Genomic DNA, 20,679 nt, shown 5'->3' with positions numbered 1-20,679 from the left:
GGGGTTTTCTTGTACTGATTCTTTGTCTGCTGTGCTTTGAGGAGTTTCTGATTTTTGACTTCAATCAAAGCAAGTTCTTCACTTTGCTTTACATATTCTGCCAGGGCATGTTCTTCTTTGACTGTTTGTTTTACTTGTAAGAGTCCTCTGCCACCTGATCTTCGAGGCAGATATTATTATTATTATTATTATTATTATTATTATTATTATTATTATTATTATTATTCTCAGAATCCTGCAAAGGACAGGATGTCCAAAAAATATGACTTAAGCATGCCAAACAAAAGGTCCACTTAAGGCTGAAGAAGCAATGAGAGTTATCCCGGAAGTATACAAGTATGGTTCTTCATTTTATTACTCTTGTCAAAAACAGGTTAAGAAGAGATGCACTGTGTGTTCTGGAAGGACAGAAAGACAGAACAGAGAAACAGACACATAAAGAGGGCCCACGTTGCATTAACCGCTGAGATGAATCAGCATCCCCTCAACTACGCGTATTCTCAAGCAATAACAACGCCATCTGTATTATATACCCAAGAATACCCGTTATTGAAGGGAGCTAGTCAGTTATCCATTCCGCTGGACCTTTTTCAGCAAAATCCCACCATCAGGACTATTTCGAGCAAGACATCTTAACCTGTAAAGGTAAGGGGCTATATCAGTATAACTACAAGTATAAAATTTTATGCTAATTTACTTTTTTATTTTCTAATGCACTTGCACTCTGATCAGAACTGTCATTTTTACCCAATTACAATTATGTTTTGAATCATGTCATTTTGTCTGTACTCACTAAAAACACATGCTGTTGTTTTCATTGCTACTGGATTTTTTTATAGTCATTGATTTTATCAAGTTTTCTGGTATTTTAGCTACAATATTGTGGTCTGGTCTGGTCCAAGAAGAGGTTAATGGGAGTGACACCATGAATAACAATAATAATAATAATAATAATAATAATAATAATAATAATAATAATAATAAATCTTTATTTGTACCCTGCCACCATCTAACCAAGAGGCCTTGGGCAGCTCACAGAAGCACTATATAAACCGCAATACACAGTACACAAGTATAAACATATGATATAAAAATAACAATATACATAAAATCCCAGTAAAAATTGTAAGAATTATAAAATTTTTCCTAAAATGCAGTAGAACCTATGAATAAGCTGGCTATCTGCAATAACGAAGTGCAGAGTGGCACAATCAGTTACTACACCAGGTGACACCAGTCCTTGTTCCATCTGTCAATAATAGTATTATAATAATAACTTTATTTTTGTACCCTGCCTCCATCTCCCCGAAGGGACTCGGGGCAGCTAACATGGGGCGAAGCCCAGGTAATTACAGTAGAACAAAATAAAATACATACATAACACACATCATCAGCAGGTAAAATACATCAAGATAAAAACACAATTATATACGTAATATAGTAAAATACTAAAATAGTCAAGAGTATATTCTTAATCAATAATATCATTTCGGCCATGAGGAGTAAGATAAGGTGAAGAAGCTTCTTGTCCTATGATTCTAGGATAAGATGAACTATTTTTGTCATGCAGTTGTCAAAACACCCAAACTTCTCATCTTTGGCTATGCTGAATAGGGATGATGGGAATCTAGCAGCCATTTCTCTAGTTGACCCTTCAAAATGTAACATATTACTAGGGCTCATTGCTTCTATAAAGAATTCTGGCAATTCTGATAGAAATTCCATTTCAAATGGAAACAAAATGACTCATAAACACAAATTAGGCCCAAGACTATGATCGTCTTCATCAATAACAACAACAGTAAACATCAATTACCATAGTTACAGCAATACCAAAGATACTCCAAGTGGCCAGTTACTGGTCAAAGGAAACTTAGTATAATGCCAAGTTTTTAACTTTGTTTGTGGTTTTTAAAATACATTATATCTGTATTCTCAGTTTGCTTCTGACATGATAAATAAATCAATAAATAAATACCCTAAGAGGGCAACTTGAGAGCGGGATCCTAGAGCAAACCTTTTTTTTAAAAAAACAACCCCTGTTTATCTAGCCTTAACAAGTGGGTAAATTCAACATAGTAATACAATATAGGCACTGAATCCTTGGGGAGTAGGCCTGTATTTTCTGTAGATATTCAAAACCATGGATAATCCTTATTGAGATGAACAACTTCTAACTCAAACTCCTACAGAGTAGAGCTGGAGGACCTAAACATGCCTAGGAAGGACACACTTTGTCAGATGTGGATAAATGAAGCCATGGATACAGGTCTCACAGGAACGAGGAGTCATACTGTACACGTAGTGGTACCACCATATTACAGTAGAGTCTCACTTATCCAACATTCTGGATTATCCAATGCATTTTTGTAGTCAATGTTTTCAACACATCGTAATATTTTGGTGCTAAATTCATAAATACAGTAATTACTACATAGCATTACTGCGTATTGAACTACTTTTTCGGTCAAATTTGTTGTTAAACATGATGTTTTGGTGCTTAATTTGTAAAATCATAACCTAATTTGATGTGTAATAGGCTTTTCCTTAATCCCTCATTATCCAACATATTCGCTTATCCAACGTTCTGCCGGCCCGTTTATGTTGGATAAGTGAGACTCTACTGTATTATTAACATTACTACTACTATTACTACAGTGTTAGAATTAAATGCTTTTTCTCTTTTGCCTGTCTTCTCATAATATACATTACTTTGCCAATACTCTTAGTAATGTCTGAAGAAAAGCAAATAACTCATGGCTCAACAGCTCAACTCAGGCTCACAGGAGAACATTAGTTAATTTGCTTAGGCCAATGGGCTTACAACTCGCAGCCCGGCTCTACTGGTGCAAAGAACATGCACAAGACTTGCAAGTTTACATGCCAAGTGAAAAATAAAAGACAAATTCCTCTATCTGTTTTTCATATTTCTAGCTGTAAGAGTACCAGCACAAGCTAACAACTTGTGGCATCGATAAGACTTTTCATAGCATAACCAGATGCAGCACATCCCATGTCCTGCCATGGCTATTATGCATACCAGAAGTGACCAGTGATGATAGCTTAGAACAGTGGTTCTCCACCTATGGGTCCCCAGAAATCCCAGCCAGTTTACCAGCTGTTAAGCCAAAACATCTGGGGACCCACAGGTTGGGAACCACTGGCTTAGAATGACTCTGAAACAAGGGGCTAGGGATGGAGTGGATACATTTTGATCACCTTGGGCCCAAATCTGACTTGGTCTAACAAGTGTTGGCACTGGGATTTCAACTGACAGGCAACAATATGCCCATGGGGATGAGCTGCTATAGCCACAACAACACTACACAGTAAACCCTGATTCCAGCAAATTGTTGTGCGAGTCTGACCCAATACCTTTTGCTGCCTGAGGCAAATGACAAGATGGCATCACCTTGATTTCTGTGTGCAGAGGTAAACTTAATCAGTGATCAAGTTCTACTAGTGATGTGACTCTGTCTTCCACTGCGCCTGAGGCTTAAAGGGAGAAAGGCCCGTGAAGCTGCCAGTGTTCCTCCCTCCCTTCCAAGATTTTGCCACCCAAGGGCCCTTCCACCCAGCCCTATATCCCAGAATATCAAGGCAGAAAATCCCACAATATCTGCTTTGAACTAGGTTATCTAAATCCACACTAAGATATTGTGAGGTTTTCTGCCTTGATATTCTGGGATATAGGGCTGTGTGGAAGGGCCCTTAGTCAGTCTACCTAATGATCAGGCTCGCCCTCTAGCTTTACAATCAAAGATTTTTTTAAGCAATGCTGTTTGGGTCTGAAGGCATCCAAATTCAGCAAAAAGAGAAAAGCCAGGTATCGCTGGAGGAGTGTAATACTATGGTGGCCTTCCTTCATCTCTCCCATTCTCAGTGTTTGCTGTGACAAGGTGTATTTAAAGTGGCCAACTGATCCCTGGTCTTAAGTCCAACCCCACCAGCTTCTGGTGGCCTAGGGGATAAAAGCCTTGTGATTTGAAGGTTGGGTTGCTGACCTGAAGGCTGCCAGGTTCGATTCCCACCCGGGGAGAGCGTGGATGAGCTCCCCCTATCAGCTCCAGCTCCATGCGGGGACATGAGAGAAGCCTCCCATAAACGTCAAAACATCTGGGCATCCTCTGGGCAACGTCCTTGCAGACGGCCAATTCTCTCACTCCAGAAGCAACTCCGGTTGCTCCTGACACGAAAAAAAAGTCCAAACCAGATATTCAATAGAAATCAATAGAGGGTTCCATCCCATCCTGGTCACCATTATGTGTTCTTAGAGAGCCCTGTCTCCCATTTTAAGACACATTGGCCTAAGACCGTCACTAGCAAAATGAACAAGATTGCAAAATAGCAAGTTACCACACAAAACTTCTCATACCAGAAGCGACTTGCAGTGCATGACATTAAGAGATTTCCAACACTGGGCTTTGGTAGGATAAATTTATACCACACAGTAAAGTAGTGGGTGTGCTACAGTATCCATCCGATGAACCAGATCCAACTGGTGTTTACCTGCAGATGTGCCTGCTGTGTCCACACTCCAAGGAAAGGAAGTAGTACATGGAATGTGCTGATGAACCACCACTTAAGAATGCACAACTGCATATACAACAATTACACTTGCACAACTATGAATTTAATACAAGTATTATCCCATGGCCAAAAAACATGATAGCCACATGCATGAAAGAACCTATGTGTGGAAAACATCCACAGGATCCCAGCTGTTGTTCAATTGGATGGTAAGTTTTCCAGTTCCTCTGCGTCACTTAAGCCTCTTCTACACTGCCATAAAATCCAGATTATCAAAGCAGATAATCCACATTATCTGCTTTGAACTGTATTATATGAGTCTACACTGTGAGATAATCCAGTTTAAAGCAGATAATTTGGATTTTATTTGGCAGTGTAGAAGGAACCTTATTTCTGATTAGTGCAGCCACATGATGAAGCACTGTTACCTTCACCTATCATATGTTTTGAATAATGATATAAAAAGATCATGCTTTTATGGTAACCAGCCATGAAATAGGTAGACCATTTTCATTCACACAACACAATTTGTTGTACAGTAGACATTAATACAAAATAAGCCTCTGGGGCAGAAACTTTCACAAGCATGCAGTACCCCCACTGGTATCTTGCCACTTTGGGGCCTTTACTGTTTTCAGCATCATAGCACTATGATTTCAGTATACCCTGCTGGTTCCACTCTATGCAATTCTAGGACTTGCAGTCTAGGGAATACTCACCCAAGAGGCTCCTCTGGTGTCCCTGACCAAACCACAAATCCTAGGGTTCCATAGGATACAGCCATGCTAGTGAACGTGGGATGGATCATAGTGCTATGTATAATGGCATGTTGTGAAATGGTCACTGAACAATCAAGCAAGGAAGGTGGGTTTTTTTGCACTTGACAGGTGATATAATGTTAGAATCAGAATTAAATTCTATACTTTCTCCAGAAATACACTTTCCCTTGCTGTTCTCTCTCCTACCTCACGAGGACATATACATACATATGCACCAACCACACAGCAACCCGCCGACTTTTCAAACCTCTGTTTCCAGACTTTTCGAAAGCTGATTTCCCTCCCAAATATTTTGCTTTCTGGCTGGATTTTTCTTGGATTTGTTGAGTCTATGTAATCTGTGCTGGCCCATCAGGAAAGGAAGCCAAATGGCACCCGTGTACCCATTAAGAAGCTGTGGTGGCACAATGGGTTAAATTTATTAATTTATTAATTTATTTATTTATTTATTTGCAGTATTTATATTCTGCCCTTCTCACCCTGAAGGAGACTCAGGGCGGATCACATTATAGACATATAGGGCAAACATTCAATGCCCATATACACATAGAACCAAGACAGAGACAGACGCAGAGGCAATTTAACCTTCTCCTGGGGGGATGTTCGATTCTGGCAACAGGGGGGAGCAGCTGCTTCATCATCCACTGTGACGGCACTTCCTCATTCCAATGTTGTAAATTAGTTAAATTTGCCTCCCCACTTTATAAGTGTTACCTTATTTCCTACTTGATAGATGCAACTATCTTTCGGGTTGCTAGGCCAGCAACGAGCAGGGGCTATTTTTTTTAATTGACGGGTGTTCACCCCACCATGGGCTGGCCTCGAACTCATGACCTCATGGTCAGAGTGATTTATTGCAGCAGGCTGTTCACCAGCCTGCGCCACAGCCTGGCCCCTTGTGCTGGCTGGACTGCTGACCTGAAGGTTGGGTTACTGACCTGAAGGCTGCCAGTTCAAATCTGCAAGATGTGATGAGCTCTTGTCTGTCAGCTCTAGCTTGCGGGGACATGAGAGAAGCCTCCCAGCAGGATGGTAACACATCTGGGCATCCCCTGGGCAACATCTCAGTAGACAGATAATTCTCTCACACCAGAAGCAACTTGCAGTATGTTCTCACGTCACTTCTAACACAATAAAAAATCTCCATTAACAGCAACATTTCAACCAACACTTTTTTTTACAATTGTTGCTGCACAACCCACTCACAAACCTGGGCCCTCTTCATCCCTCTGTCTCCAGGGATACAAATCATGCCACCTGAAACAGGTTGCTCTATTCTGCTGCATGGCATTGGCAATTGGATAAAAGGGGGGAAAGAAAACCTGGGTCTAATTTCAGGCTTAGCAGTTTCCCCTTTGGCTGGTCGCCTACCTGCCGCCGCTTTTTTCCAGCACCAAGGCCAGCTCCAAAGAGCTTCTCTCCATAGTAGTGATGATAACCGCGCCTGGTTGCAAAGCTAAAGGCGTTGGCAACAGAGTCCATCCACACAGAGACTTCAGATCATGGCTCTAACATCAAGTCTTTTGTGCTGACATCTGTCACCAGATGGGAGTGGGACACAATGTAGGAGAAACTGAAGATACTGGGACCATTTGGGAACTGGGTGCACTCAGTCCTAGATCCGTACCCCATTCCCTCCTCCTTTCCAAGCAGAAGGAAGAGGCTGTAGTTAACTTCAGATCCACACACATAAAACACACTGATGGCTGATCAGAAGCAATGTGATTTTTTGGATCCGATTATGGGAAATAAAAAGAGAAGAGTTGGAATGATGGAAAACAGAGCAAAGCTATAGATCCTATACACATGCAGATGCATAAATGCAGATGGAGCCATGCAGATGTATCTGGTATTTGGTAGAATGAACTTCTCCTGAGATGGGAGAGTTTATAAACAATTATCTGTTTCACTGATAAGTCTATGGACCATAATAAATATTGTTGTTGTTGCTACACACATTTCTACTTGAATCATATCACATCCCCTTGTTTTCTCAGTTTTGCAAGATTTCCTCCTCCTTGAACTGACTTTCGAGGCAACTTTGAATGCAAGCATGACTCAAGCCTAAATATCTCACCCAAGCCATTTCGATGTATTTTATGATGTTATTGTATTGTTTAATTGTTTTAATTATAGTGTTGTGGTTTTAATTTTCTATCTGTTGATCATTGGGCTTGGTCCCTATGTAAGCCACTCCGAGTCCCCTCGGGGAGATGGAAATGGGTTATAAAAATATAATAATAATAATAATAATAATAATAATAATAATAATAATATTATGACACAGCAAACAAGATAGATATGCTGGATTTCGTATCACAAAATCACAAGTCGAACACTTCCCAAGTGTCTAGGACTGTGTGATGTATTTTTGGATGATGCGTGTATTATTATTATTATTATTATTATTATTATTATTATTATTATATTTGCACCCCCCAAAAATATGAAATAATTGTAGACGAACCTCATCCATCCCCCTAAATTTCAGTGGCTGAGTCAGGCAACTGAGGCCCCTTCCACACAGCTGACTAAAATCCCACATTATGTGCTTTGAGCTGGAATATATGGCAGTGTGGACTCAGATAACCCAGTTCAAAACAGGTAATGTGGGATGTTCCGCCTTGATATTCTGGGTTATATGAGTGTGTGGAAGGGCCCTGATTCTCTCCCATGTGTTTACAGAATCTTTAGAAAAACATACAAGAGAGCAAAGCCAAATCATTTCTATCTACACACACACATACTATTTTTCTTCAGGTTTGTATCCCGCCCTTTGGCCGATCAGAGGCCTCTGATAAGGCACAGCCTGAAACAGAAGAATCAAATAAAAGAGAAGAAGCCACTGAAGGACCAATGGCAAAAGATAAGCAATGTGAAATCCTGGGTAATGTATGTCTTCAATGGATAGGTGAGAAATATTTGATGGGGAAGCTGTTTGCATCCTAATGCAAGGAAGAGAGAGAGGAAGGAGCTGAGGAGTGGAATAACTGGAGTGTTTTCTTTTTCTCTGCCCCCTTCCAAACAGCTGAATAAAATCCCACTTTTTCTGCTTTGAACTGGAATATATGGCAGTGTGAACTCAGATCACCTAGCTCAAAGCAGATAATGTGGGATGTTCCGCCTTGATATTTAGAGTTATATGACTGTGTAGAAAGGCTCTGATTCTCTTCAATGTGTGTTTATAGAATCTTTAGAAAAACACACAAGATAGCAAAGCCAAGGTAAAGGTAAAGGTTTCCCCTGACATTAAGTCCAGTTATGACTGACTCTGGGGGTTGCTGCTCATCTCCATTTCTAAGTTGAAGAGCCGGCGTTGTCCATAGACACCTCCAAGGTCATGTGGCCAGCATGACTGCATGGAGCGCCGTTACCTTCCCACCAGAGCTGCACCTATTGATCTACTCATATTTTGCATGTTTTCGAACTGCTAGGTTGGCAGGAGCCGGGGCTAACAGTGGGCACTCATTCCACTCCCAGGATTTGAACCTGGGACCTTTTGGTCCACAAGTTCAGCAGCTCAGCGCTTTAACACACTGTGCCACCAGGGGCCCCTCCGCCTTGATATTCAGAGTTACAGTAGAGTCTCACTTATCCAAGCTAAACGGGCTGGCAGAAGCTTGGATAAGTGAATATCTTGGATAATAAGGAGGGATTAAGAAAAAGCCTATTAAACATCAAATTAGGTTATGATTTTACAAATTAAGCGCCAAAACTTCATGTTATACAACAAATTTGACAGAAAAAGTAGTTCAATACGCAGTAATGTTATGTTGTAATTACTGTATTTACGAATTTAGCACCAAAATATCATGATATATTGAAAACATTGACTACAAAAATGGCTTGGATTATCCAGAGGCTTGGATAAGCGAGGCTTGGATTAGTGAGACTCTACTGTATATGACTGTGTAGAAAGGCTCTGATTCTCTTCTATGTGTGTTTCTAGAATCTATAGAAAAACACGCAAGAGAGCAAAGCCAAACTGTTTCCTATCTACACACACACATACTATTTTTCGTCAGGTTTGTATCCCGCCCTTTGGCCCATCAGAGGCCTCTGATAAGGCAGAGCCTGGGCCCTTCCACAGAATATAAATACAGAAAATCCCACAATATCTGCTTTGAACTGAGTTATCTGAGTCCACGCTGTCATATATTCCAGTTCAAAGCAGATAATGTGGGATTTTCTGCCGATATTCTGGGTTATGCGGCTGTGTGGAAGGGCCCCCTGAAAAAGAAGAATCAAATAAAAGAGAAGAAGCCACTAAAGGACCAATAGCAAAAGATAAGCAATGTGAAATCCTGAGGGGTTTTTTTTGTGTGTCAGGAGCAATCTGAGTTGCTTCTGGAGTGAGAGAATTGGTCGTCTGCAAGGATGTTGCCCAGGGGACGCCCGGATGTTTTTGATGTTTTACCATCCTTGTGGGAGGCTTCTCTCGTCCCCGCATGGAGCTGGAGCTGATAGAGGTAGCTTATCCGCGCTCTCCCTGGGTGAGATTCGAACCTGGCAGCCTTCAAGTCAGCAACCCGGATGTTTTTGATGTTTTACCATCCTTGTGGGAGGCTTCTCTCATGTCCCTGCATGGAGCTGGAGCTGATAGAGAGAGCTCATCCGCGCTCTCCCCGGGTGAGATTCAAACCTGGCAGCCTTCAGTTCAGCAACCCAACCTTCAAGTTATCCCCTAGGCCACCGGAGGCTCCTGAGTAATGTATGTCTTCAATGGATAGGTGAGGAATATTTGATGGGGAAGCTCTTTGCATCCTAATGCAAGGAAAAGGGAGGAAGGAGCAGGGGAGTGGAATAACCTGAGTGTTTTCTTTCTCTCTGGCCCTTTCCACACAACTGAATAAAATCCCACATTTTCTGCTTTGAGCTGGAATATATGCCAGTGTGGACTCATTTCAAATGAGATAATGTGGGTTTTTCTGCCTTGATCTTCTGGGTTATATGACTGTGTGGAAGGCCCCTCTCTCGTGGGTCTCTTGGGCAAAGTGGTGGCGGAAAGAGCAAGTAAAGATGGGGGTCGGGGAAAGAAAGTCGGGCAGAACCCGTAAAGCCAAGCCATGGGCGTCAAAAGGGAGATTGATAGGGAAAGAGCTGGGGGCGCGCATGCTCAGAAAAAGGGGGGGTCAGTCCATAGAGCCCTTTGCCGGCCACACCTTAAAAGCCCAAACCCAGGAACCCCAAGGAGACGTGAAACTCTTCCAGACCAAGCCATTGGGGAGGCGATGCAATCCCACAACATCCCTCCCTGACATGCCACCCAGAAAGAGACAAATAGACAGAAAGACAAGATATAGACAGCCCTCCACTCACCGGGGTGGGGGGTGTTGGGGAAGAGAGGCAGCATTGGCTTGGCTTTTCTTTCCTTGCCCCCTTCTCTCCACGGTCCAGCTGAGGAAAGCCCTGACTTCCTTCTGGAATCCCATCCTGATGTGTATGAAGATCACACCCTCCTCCTCCTCCTCCTTGTTCTCCCTCCCTCCCTCTCTCCCTTCCTTCTCTCTTCCCTCCCCTTTCCCCCATCGCTGCCGATGCTTCCTCTTCCCCACACCCACCCACGGTCCAGAAACCTCCATGTTTCTGAGAGAGAGAAGGGAGAAGCAGAGAAAACGCAGCCCATTCTACCCCAGGGAAGGGAGGAAAAATAAATCAACCCAACCCAGTCCTGCCTCGGATGATATACACAGGCACAGCCCGCCTGCCTCCCCCAGGTCGCCTCTCAATACTACGCTGCCCAGGAGGAAACACGATGCTCTGCCTAGGCAGGGAGAGAGGAGAACCCACCCAAGGGAAAGGCTGGGAGTGGGTTTGTGGGTGAGAGAGTGACGTGGGAAGCCCGGAAAGATGCCATGCAGGGCAAGGGTCTCGCTTGTCCTCCTCTCCCGGCCCACAAGGAGCCACACAGGGGGTCCCAATGGAGCAAGAAGGGGGCCAGCAAGGAAGGGGGCCGATCTGGACAGGTGGGTGGCACCTCTGGGCTGGGAGTGGGCATAGGCAGCCTTGGCAGTGAGCAACTGGGAGGAGGAGGAGGAGGAGGAGGAGAGCAAGAAGAAGAAGAGTGGAGGAAGAAGAAGAAGAGGAGGAGGAGGAGGAGGAGGAGGAGGAGGAGGAAGAGAGAAAGAAGAAGAGAGGAGGAGGAGGAAGCGGAGGAGAGAAAGAAGAAGAGAGGAGGAAGAAGAGGAGGAAGAGCAGGAGAGAAAGAAGAAGAAGAGAGGAGGAAGAGGAGGAGGAGGAAGGGGGAGGAGGAGAGAAAGAAGAAGAAGAGAGGAGGAAGAAGAGGAGGAAGAGGAAGAGAGAAAGAAGAAGAAAGGAGGAAGAAGAAGAAGAAGAGGAGGAGGGGAGTAGAGAAAGAAGAAGAAGAGAGGAGGAGGAAGAAGAAGAGGAGGAGGGGGAGGAGAGAAAGAAGAAGAAGAGAGGAGAAGGAAGAGGAGGAGAGAAAGAAGAAGAAGAGAGGAGGTAGAAGAGGAGTAGGAGGAGGAGGAGGAGGAAGAAGAGGAGGAGGAGAAGACATGATGACCATGTATAAATATGTGAGGGGAAGTCATAGAGAGGAGGGAGCAGGCCCGTTTTCTGCTGCCCTGGACCTCATCACACCAGAGCTTGGATCCACTTTAAATCCACTTTAGGGAGGAGAGAGAAAGAAGAAGAAGAAGAAGAAGAAGAAGAGAGAGGAGGAGGAGGAGAGAAAGAAGAAGAAGAGAGGAGGAAGAAGAGGAGGAGGAGAAGACATGATGGCCATGTATAAATATGTGAGGGGAAGTCATAGAGAGGAGGGAGCAGGCCCGTTTTCTGCTGCCCTGGACCTCATCACACCAGAGCTTGGATCCACTTTAAATCCACTTTAGGGAGGAGAGAGAAAGAAGAAGAAGAGAGGAGGAGGAGGAGAGAAAGAAGAAGAAGAGAGGAGGAAGATGAGGAGAACAAGACATAATGGCCATGTATAAATATGTGAGGGAAAGTCATAGAGAGGAGGGAGCAGGTCTGTTTTCTGCTGCTCTGGACCTCATCACACCAGAGCTTGGATCCACTTTAAATCCACTTTAGGGAGGTGGATTTAAACAGCTCAGCCAGACAGGTCCTGGCCTTCACCAAACTACAAACCCCAGAATTCTGCAGGAGGCAGAAACCAGATTCATGCTCTAGAGTGATGAGGCAACATGGAAAAATGGCACCAAACTACAAGAAAGGAGATTTCACCTGAACATTAGGAAGAACTTCCTAACTATGAGAACTGTTCAACAGTGGAATTCTCTTCCTCAAAGTATGGTGGAAGCTCCTTCTTTGGAGGCTTTTAAACAGAAGTTGGATGGCAATCTGTCAGGGGTGCTTTGGATGTGATTTTCCTGCTTCTTGGCTGGTGGTTGGACTAGATAGCCCATGTGCTCCCTTCCAACGCTCGAGTCTATGATTCTATAATTCTGCAGCCACTGAATTCACTCCAAGGACAGTCAGTTTGTTGCATTGCTGGGGATGCACCACTTTAACCGCCATGGCTCAATGCTATGGATGCCTGGGAGTTGGATGGCCCATGAGGTCTCTTCCAACTCTAGGATTCTAGGAAGAGGAAGTCAAAGGGAAAAGATAAAACACCTGGATTGAGATGTGTGCACTTTTCTCTTTCACTTGGTAGAAGGCCAGGCCTAAACAAGAGGGAGGGAGCCCCCAATGGCGTAGTGGGTTAAAGCCTTGTGACTTGAAGGTTGGGTTGCTGACCTGAAGGCTGCCAGGTTCGAATCCCACCTGGGGAGAGCGTGGATGAGCTCCCTCTATCAGCTCCAGCTCCATGAGGTGACATGAGAGAAGCCTCCCACAAGGATGGTAAAAACATCAAAACATCCGGGTGTCCCCTGGGCAATGTCCTAGCAGACGGTCAATTCTCTCCCACCAGAAGCGACCTGCAGTTTCTCAAGTCACTCCTGACATGAAAATAAAAAAAAAAACAAGAGGGAGGGAAAGAGGGCAATGGATGCAAGTGGCGCTGGAGCCAGGCAGGTCTGGCACAGAGAGGGAACGGCCACCACGGTAAAGAGAGACAGGAATGAGAAGCTGGGAGCTAGGACCAAGCTCATAGCCAAGGGGATGGTTTAGAGTTCAAACCACCCCCAAAAAATTTCAGGTAAAAACAAAAACAAAACCTTGTTTACTCCTGAATTTTAACTGGTTAACCAAACCCCCCTGCCACGTCTATGAGAAGCAAAAATTAGAGTTCTTCCACAACTACAAGCACTATCTCAACCAAATTTTGATTATTCACACTATCATTACCTACCTTTCTACCAATTTACATTGCAATATTTATTTTATTTATTTCCCCCATTTCTATCCCACCCTTCTCACCCAAAGGGACTCAGGGCAGCAATAACTGACATAGTGGAAACGACCAACTTGCTCTATCCACAACTGGCAGGCAAAGGAGATTTTACCTGGATTGCAGGTGAAAACCAGAAACTGGAAACTGTGGTGTCTACCACTGATTGGTTCATCTAATCCAGTGGTTCTCAACCTGTGGGTCCCCAAATGTTTTGGCCTTCCAGAAATCCTAACAGCTGGTAAACTGGCTGGGATTTCTGGGAGTTGTAGGCCAAAACACCTGAGGACCCGTAGGTTGAGAACCACTGATCTAATCCAAGCCCTACCAAAGAAACCATGGAACAGAGGCAAAGAGAAGAAACTATGTCGTTGTTAGACCTTGGACTTTATATGAACAAGACTGCTTCTGATGACCAAGTGAAAGCTCAATTAGTGCAAAGTCCATGGACTCCATTGCCAGGATATGTATTTCATGTGAATAAGAAGAGGCATCTAAGTTTTCAACCCAAGTGGCTCAACAGATTTCCTTGGTTAGCCAACTCATTTCATGTACAAGGTGCGCTCTGAAAGTACGGTGTGGTGTTCGGAAGAGATGTTGGGGGCAAAAGTGGTAATCATAGCTAAATGGCTAAACCATTTGTACAATGGAAAAATGCAATAGAAGTCTTTCAATAGACACCAAAAAACAGACTACAATCAGAACAAGTTGTGCTTGGCTGAAAACTTCTTGCTAATCCACAGTGGAAAACATCTTGATGGAACCCATCATCATGAGAAAGGAAATAAGAAGAAAGCAGAAGAAAAAGAAATAAATTTCTCCCAATTGTGGAAATGATTGTCCTTTGTGGCTGACAAGAACTGGCTTAAAGAGGGAGCAATGCATGACCTGTGAAGAACCTTTGCATAATGATGCAAATTTCAGGACCTTGTTGAGGTCTCACACCAGATCAGGAGGCACTGGCCTGAATCGTCATCTCAGCGAAAATAGTTTCAGCCCCTCTCGAATTTTTTTTTCTGGCTACGGGTGTGGAGGAAGGCAAAGGGAAAAGAAGATAAATGCCTGGATTTAGATGTTTGCGCTGTTCTCTTTTGCTTTGTAGGAGAACACAAGGCTTGGCCTAAACAAGACAGAGGGGAAAAGGGAAAAGGATGCTATGGATAGGAAAGAAGGACACTGTCTCAGTGGCGCTGGAATCAGGCAGGTCTGGCACAGAGAGGGAGTGGGCCACCAAGGCAAAGGGACAGGAAGAGAAGCCGGAATCTGGGACACCATATGGCACCAAAAGGTGGCATTGGGCAATGTCTCCAGTTTCACCATTCGCCTCCAGGCTGGGGGATTTTTTAATCTCAGGGAAAACATAAAGTATTGTCCTTGCCAGAGTTTTGTCAGTTCATCATCAGGTTAACATGAAATCCCAGAAGCTGCCTGTTTTCAAACAGCAGCAATCAAGATGCCTCTTCCCCTCTCTCTTGTCCTCTTTTTCCTTTTTTACCCATTATGTTATTATGATTGGGCATCACACATTTTGATAGAGCAAATGTTAGCCCTCTTTCTGGGTATATTTGACCTGCTGATTCCAGAAATGGCACCACTTTTCATTTTGAGATACAGTACATATGCCATGTGCCAGTCGCCTTCTGCTCGTTCATAGACAATCAGGATGACCATATTTAACTAGAGCTGATGTATTCTATCCAATGCAGTTTTTTGAATCAGCATCCCAAATAACCCCAAGAACAAGACACCAAGAATTCTTTTGGTTTGGGCTCTGTTAGGTAGAGGTTTCCCCCTGACATTAAGTCTAGTCGTGTCCAACTCTGGGGGTTGGTGCTCATCTCCATTTCTAGGCTGAAGAGCCAGCATTGTCTGTAGATACCTCCTTGGTAATGTGGCTGGCATGACTGCATGGAGTGCCGTTACCTTCCTGCAGAAGCGGCACCTATTGATCTACTCACATTTGCATGTTTTCGAACTGCTAGGTTGGCAGAAGCTGGGGTTAGCTGTGGGAGCTCACCCTGCTCCCCGAATTTGAACTGCCGACCTTACAGTCAGCAAGTTCAGCATCTCAGTGGTTTAACCCGCTGCACCACCGGGCAATCCTGGGTTCTGTTACTATATATATATATATATATATATATATATATATATATACACAGTAGAATCTCACTTATCCAACATAAACGGGCCAGCAGAATGTTGGATAAGCGAATATGTTGGATAATAAGGAGAGATTTAAGGAGAAGCCTATTAAACATCAAATTAGGTTATGATTGTACAAATTAAGCATCAAAACATCATGTTATACAACAAATTTGACAGAAAAAGTAGTTCAATATGCAGTAATGCTATGTAGCAATTACTGTATTTACGAATTTAGCACCAAAATATCATGATGTATTGAAAACATTGACTACAAAACTGCGTTGGATAATCCAGAACGTTGGATAAGTGAGTGTTGGATAAGTGAGGCTCTACTGTATTTGTATACTGTTTTTCCTCTTCCAAAGCAGACTCAAAGCGGCTAAGGCTGAAAATCATAACCATGTGTAAATTAAAACCTAAAGCATGTAAACATTATAATAGAATCACGCATACAACTATTAAAAGTACATAGTTAAAACCAATAAAAGGATTAATATATCTTTTCCTTACAATGACTTTCCTCTTACAATCTAAACGTACAACCACCTTGTGAAGCAGGCCAGTAGTAACCCATACTGTAAGCTTTAGAACTCTAATTTGACATTCAGTTTTCGTCATTATGTTATACTATAATGCACTATATGAAATAATAAACTTAAAAAAAATACTATTTTAAGTTCCTTTTGTGACCCTCTGTATTTGCTGGGGGTTATGCAGTTCCAGGACCACCTGGATGCCAAAATCAATGGATTCAGGGCCCTTCCGCACAGCCATATAACCCAGAATATCAAGGCAGAATAACCCACAATATCTGCTTTGAACTGGAATATCCAAGTCCACATTGCCATATATCCCAGTTCAAAGCAGATAATGTGGGATTTTATTCAGCTGTGTGGAAGGGGCCTCAGTAATCCCATTATATATAATGGTGTGGTAAAATTTTATCCCTCATATAAAATGGCAAAATTAACATTTCAGTTTTGGAGAGGGAAAATTGGGATATTTTCAAGCCATGGATGATTGAATCCGTGGATACAGAATCCATGGATATGGAGGCCAACTGTACATGACATTATCGCTCCTTTGCACCTGTTCCCAAACTTTACTGGGTCACCTATCCTTTTTTTGTCTACATCAATTATACTACAGTATATCGAAATGTTTTAAAGAAACCAGATCTCACCACCTCTTGAAAGATAAGGAGGGGTCAATTCTGGTTAGTAGTTGGATGGGAGATCACTAACAAATGCAAGATGCTGCAGGCTATGTTTCAGAGCAGGGTTCCCCAAACTAAGGCCCGGGGGCCAGATGCGGCCCTCCAAGGTCATTGACCTGGCCCCAGTCCTAAACTTTAGACTTAGGGTTGACATAAGTCTACCTGGTCTTTGGAGGTCTCTTTGCTTGCCTATGGCCTTATGAGATCGTCTAGGTGGTCTTTGAAGGTTTCTTTGCTTAGCTACGGCCTTATGGCTTTTGGAGGTCACTTTCCTTACCTATGGTCCTATAAGACCGTCTAGATGGCCTTTGAGAGTCCCTTTCCTTACCTATGGTTTTATGAGATTGTCTAGATGGCCTTTGGGGGCCCTTTCCTTACCTATGGTCTTATGAGACCATCTAGATGGTCTTTGAAGGTCTCTTTGCTTAGCTACGTCCTTAGGAGACCATCTAGATGGCTTTTGGAGGTCACTTTCCTTACCTATGGTCTTATGAGACCATCTAGATGGCCTTTGAAGGTCCCTTTCCTTACCTATGATTTTATGAGGTTGTTTAGATGGCCTTTGGGGGCCCCTTTCCTTACCTATGATCTTATGAGACCGTCTAGATCAGGGGTCCCCAAACTAAGGCCCATGGGCCGGATGCGGCCCCCCAAGGCCATTGACCTGGCCTCTGTCCTAAACTTTAGACTTAGGGTTGACCTAAGTCTGCAACGACTTGAAGGCACACAACAACAACAATCTTAATTTTGGACTATATCATCATAGTCCGGCCCCCTAACAGTCTGAGGTACTCTGAATTGGCCCTCCACTTAAAAAGTTTGAGGACCCCTGTTTCAGAGCAAGGAACTGGCAAAACCACCCTTGAGTATCTCTTGCCCAAGAAATCCCTATGAAATTTATGATCAATAGGTGACATATATGCACACATGGGAAGGGGAAATTTGGTCTTCTAGAATGTTTTGCATCACAATTCACTGCCCATTGGCCACTTTGGTTGGTGTCTTTAGGGCCAAACATCGAAGGTCAAAGCAACTGGAAGACCACAGGTCTCTTCTATCCCCTTTTGTCTCAGCTGTGCACAGTATGGGGTGGAAATATTGTGAGGGAAGGATGTGTTCCTGAAGGAGTCCAAGCATCTCTCTGTTGCCACACGTCATTTTGATGGAACTAATGTGACAATTAAGATGAAGAGGGAAGCTACCCACCAGGAGGCCGGTGATTCAGGCCTTTAATGCAGCATCAGGAAGGAGAGAAAGAAAGAAAGGGGCCAGCAAGGCCAATCTTCCCATGAAGAAGGAAAGCGTCTCTGGCAATCTCATCCAGCTTCTGGAGCCAAAACAAATCCACTCCTTGCAGCAGCTCATCTGAGAATTCTCTCCTGGCAATGTTCATGTTGAACCTTTACTGGATATCGTAATATTCAATCCTATTCGATATTCGATACAAACTTTTAACAGCTTAAGCCAGTTCTCTCTTTCTCACTTTGCTTCCTTCCCACAGTCCCTCTCCTCATCAAGGTCTTGCAAGTGATGGACAATGAGATAATGTAAAAAAAATATTTAGGGTGCATCTACACGGCAGAATTTTGACACTGCTTCAACTACCATAGCTAAATGCTATGGAAACCTAGGAACTGTAGTTTTACAACATTTTTGCCTTCTCTGTTCGTGAGTACTGGGAGCTCACCAAACTACAACTCCCAGGCATCCATAGCATTGAGCCATGGCAGTTTATTTATTTATTTATTTATGTATTTATTTCCATTATTTCTATCCCGCCCTTCTCACCCGAAGGGACTCAGGGCGGCTTACAAAACTGGCAGAATTCGATGCCAATACACAACAATACAAAAGAATAAAACATAAGCAGTTAAATACAGATTTAAAATGATACAAAATACTTGAGCCATTCATCCACAAAACCTTGTACATAAACCTTAGTCCAGACCGAGTCGGAGCTAACAAAACTTACTCAGTTAAAGTGCATCCCCAGATATGCAATAAACTGACCTTCCTTGGAGTGAATTCAGTGGCTGCAGAATTATAGAATCATAGTCTCGTAGCATTGGAAGAGAGTACATGGGCTATCTAGTCCAACCCCCTGCCATGCAGACAAAGTGCAATCAAAGCACCCCCAATAGATGGCCATCCAGCCTTTTTTTAAAAGCCTCCAAAGATGAAGCCTTTACCATACTTTGAGGCAGAGAGTTCCACTGTTAGGGTCAGGAAGTTCTTCCTATTGTTAAGGTGGAATCTCTTTTCCTGTAATTTTAACCCATTGATCCATTAACTTCTAGTCTCCAGGATAACAAGCCTGCTCCCTCTTCCCTATGACATCCTTTCACATATTTATACATAGCTCTGATGTCTCTTCTCAAACTTCTCTTCTGCAGGCTAAACAGACCCAATTCTCCACATAGGGATTCATGGTCTCCAGACCTTTGATTATTTTAGTCACCCTCCTCTCAACACCTTCCAGCTTGTCAACATACCTCTTCAATTGTGTTGCCCGGAATTGGACACAATATTTCAGATGAGGTTTACCCAAAGCAGAATAAAGGGGGACCATGAATTCCCTTGATCTCCTTTTGATGCAGCTCAAAATCCCATTGGTTTTTTTAAGCTGCCGCATCACACTGTTGGCTCATGTTCAATTTGTTGTCCAAAAAGGCTCCAAGATCTTTTTCACACAGACTGTTGTTGAGCCAGGCATCGCCCATCCTATATCTTTGCATTTCATTTTTTTTCTGTCTAAGTGAAATATCCTACATTTCTCCTTGTTGAAATTCATTTTGTTAGTTTTGGCCCAGCTCTCTAATCTTTTACAATCATTTGAATTTTGTCTTCTAGAGTATTAGCTATCCCTCCCAACTTGTTGTCATCTTCAAACTTGATAAACATGCCCTCTAAACCTTCATCCATGTCATGAATAAAGATGTTGAACAGTACTGGGCTCAGGACCAAACCCTGTGGCATCACTTCTTTCCAGGATGAAGAGGAACCATTAGTGAGCACTCTTTGGGTCTGTTCGCTTAACCAATTACAAATCCCCCTAACAGTAGTATTATCTTGCCCACATTTGACTAGTTAATTTGTAAGAAGGTCATGGGGGACTTTGTCAAAGGCCTTACTGAAATCAAGATATGCTACATCCACAGTATTCCTTGCATCTACCAAGCATGTAACCATATCAAAAAAGAGAGATAAGATTAGTCGGGCGGGACTTATGTTGACTTTTGGTAATCACAACATTCCTTTCTAAGTGATTGCAGACTGCCTCCTTAATGATCTGCTCCAGAATATTTGCCGGTATAGATGTCAGGCTGACATTTGAGTTCTCTCTCTCTCTCCCCCCCCCCCCCCCTTTCTTGAAGATAGGGACAACATTTGCCCTCTTCCAGTCTGCTGGGACTTCTCCAATTCTCCAAAAATTCTCAAAGATTATTGTCAGTGGTTCTGAAATGATTTCTGCTAGTTCTTCAATAATCTCTGCTGTAGTTAATCTCACCCTGGAAACTTGAATTCATTTAAAGTAACCACGTCAGGTATTCCTAAACTACTTCTTTATCAAGTTTAGGTTGCATATCCTCTATTACCTCATCTACTTCATATTGCTTGGATTGAACACTAATCTCCTTCTGGAAGAAGACTGAGGCAAAGAAGGTGTTGAGCAGCTCTGCCTTTTTCCTGTCCCC

At 43.1% G+C, this 20,679-nt stretch overlaps 1 protein-coding gene, 1 long non-coding RNA gene and 1 other non-coding gene across 4 annotated transcripts in view; 1 reads left to right on the top strand and 2 right to left on the bottom strand.

Annotated features, from left to right (window-relative positions):
- The window catches only part of swsap1 (SWIM-type zinc finger 7 associated protein 1), a 45,459-nt gene extending 34,606 nt beyond the window's left edge, over positions 1–10,853 (bottom strand). The window contains exon 1 of the mRNA XM_062974134.1: positions 10,629–10,853. Within this exon, the coding sequence (XP_062830204.1) occupies positions 10,629–10,838 (210 nt within the window). The 5' untranslated portion in view covers positions 10,839–10,853. The remainder of the gene's footprint in view (positions 1–10,628) is intronic.
- On the top strand, positions 375–13,258 carry LOC134297141 (uncharacterized). Of its 2 annotated transcripts, none has more exons than XR_010003904.1 (3): positions 375–645; positions 8,070–11,771; positions 12,021–13,258. It is a non-coding gene; the product is annotated as an uncharacterized LOC134297141 (long non-coding RNA). The 2 variants fall into 2 exon arrangements; XR_010003903.1 differs by lacking the exon at positions 12,021–13,258 and adding an exon at positions 11,802–11,966.
- Positions 472–568, bottom strand: mir137b (microRNA mir-137b). Its single transcript, NR_129855.1, has one exon. It is a non-coding gene; the product is annotated as a microRNA mir-137b (primary transcript).
- Positions 13,259–20,679: the final 7,421 nt, after the last annotated feature.

Source organism: Anolis carolinensis, chromosome 2 (assembly GCF_035594765.1).
Source record: "Anolis carolinensis isolate JA03-04 chromosome 2, rAnoCar3.1.pri, whole genome shotgun sequence".
Classification (NCBI taxonomy): Eukaryota; Metazoa; Chordata; class Lepidosauria; order Squamata; family Dactyloidae; genus Anolis; species Anolis carolinensis.
This window is presented reverse-complemented; position numbering and strand designations above follow the sequence as displayed.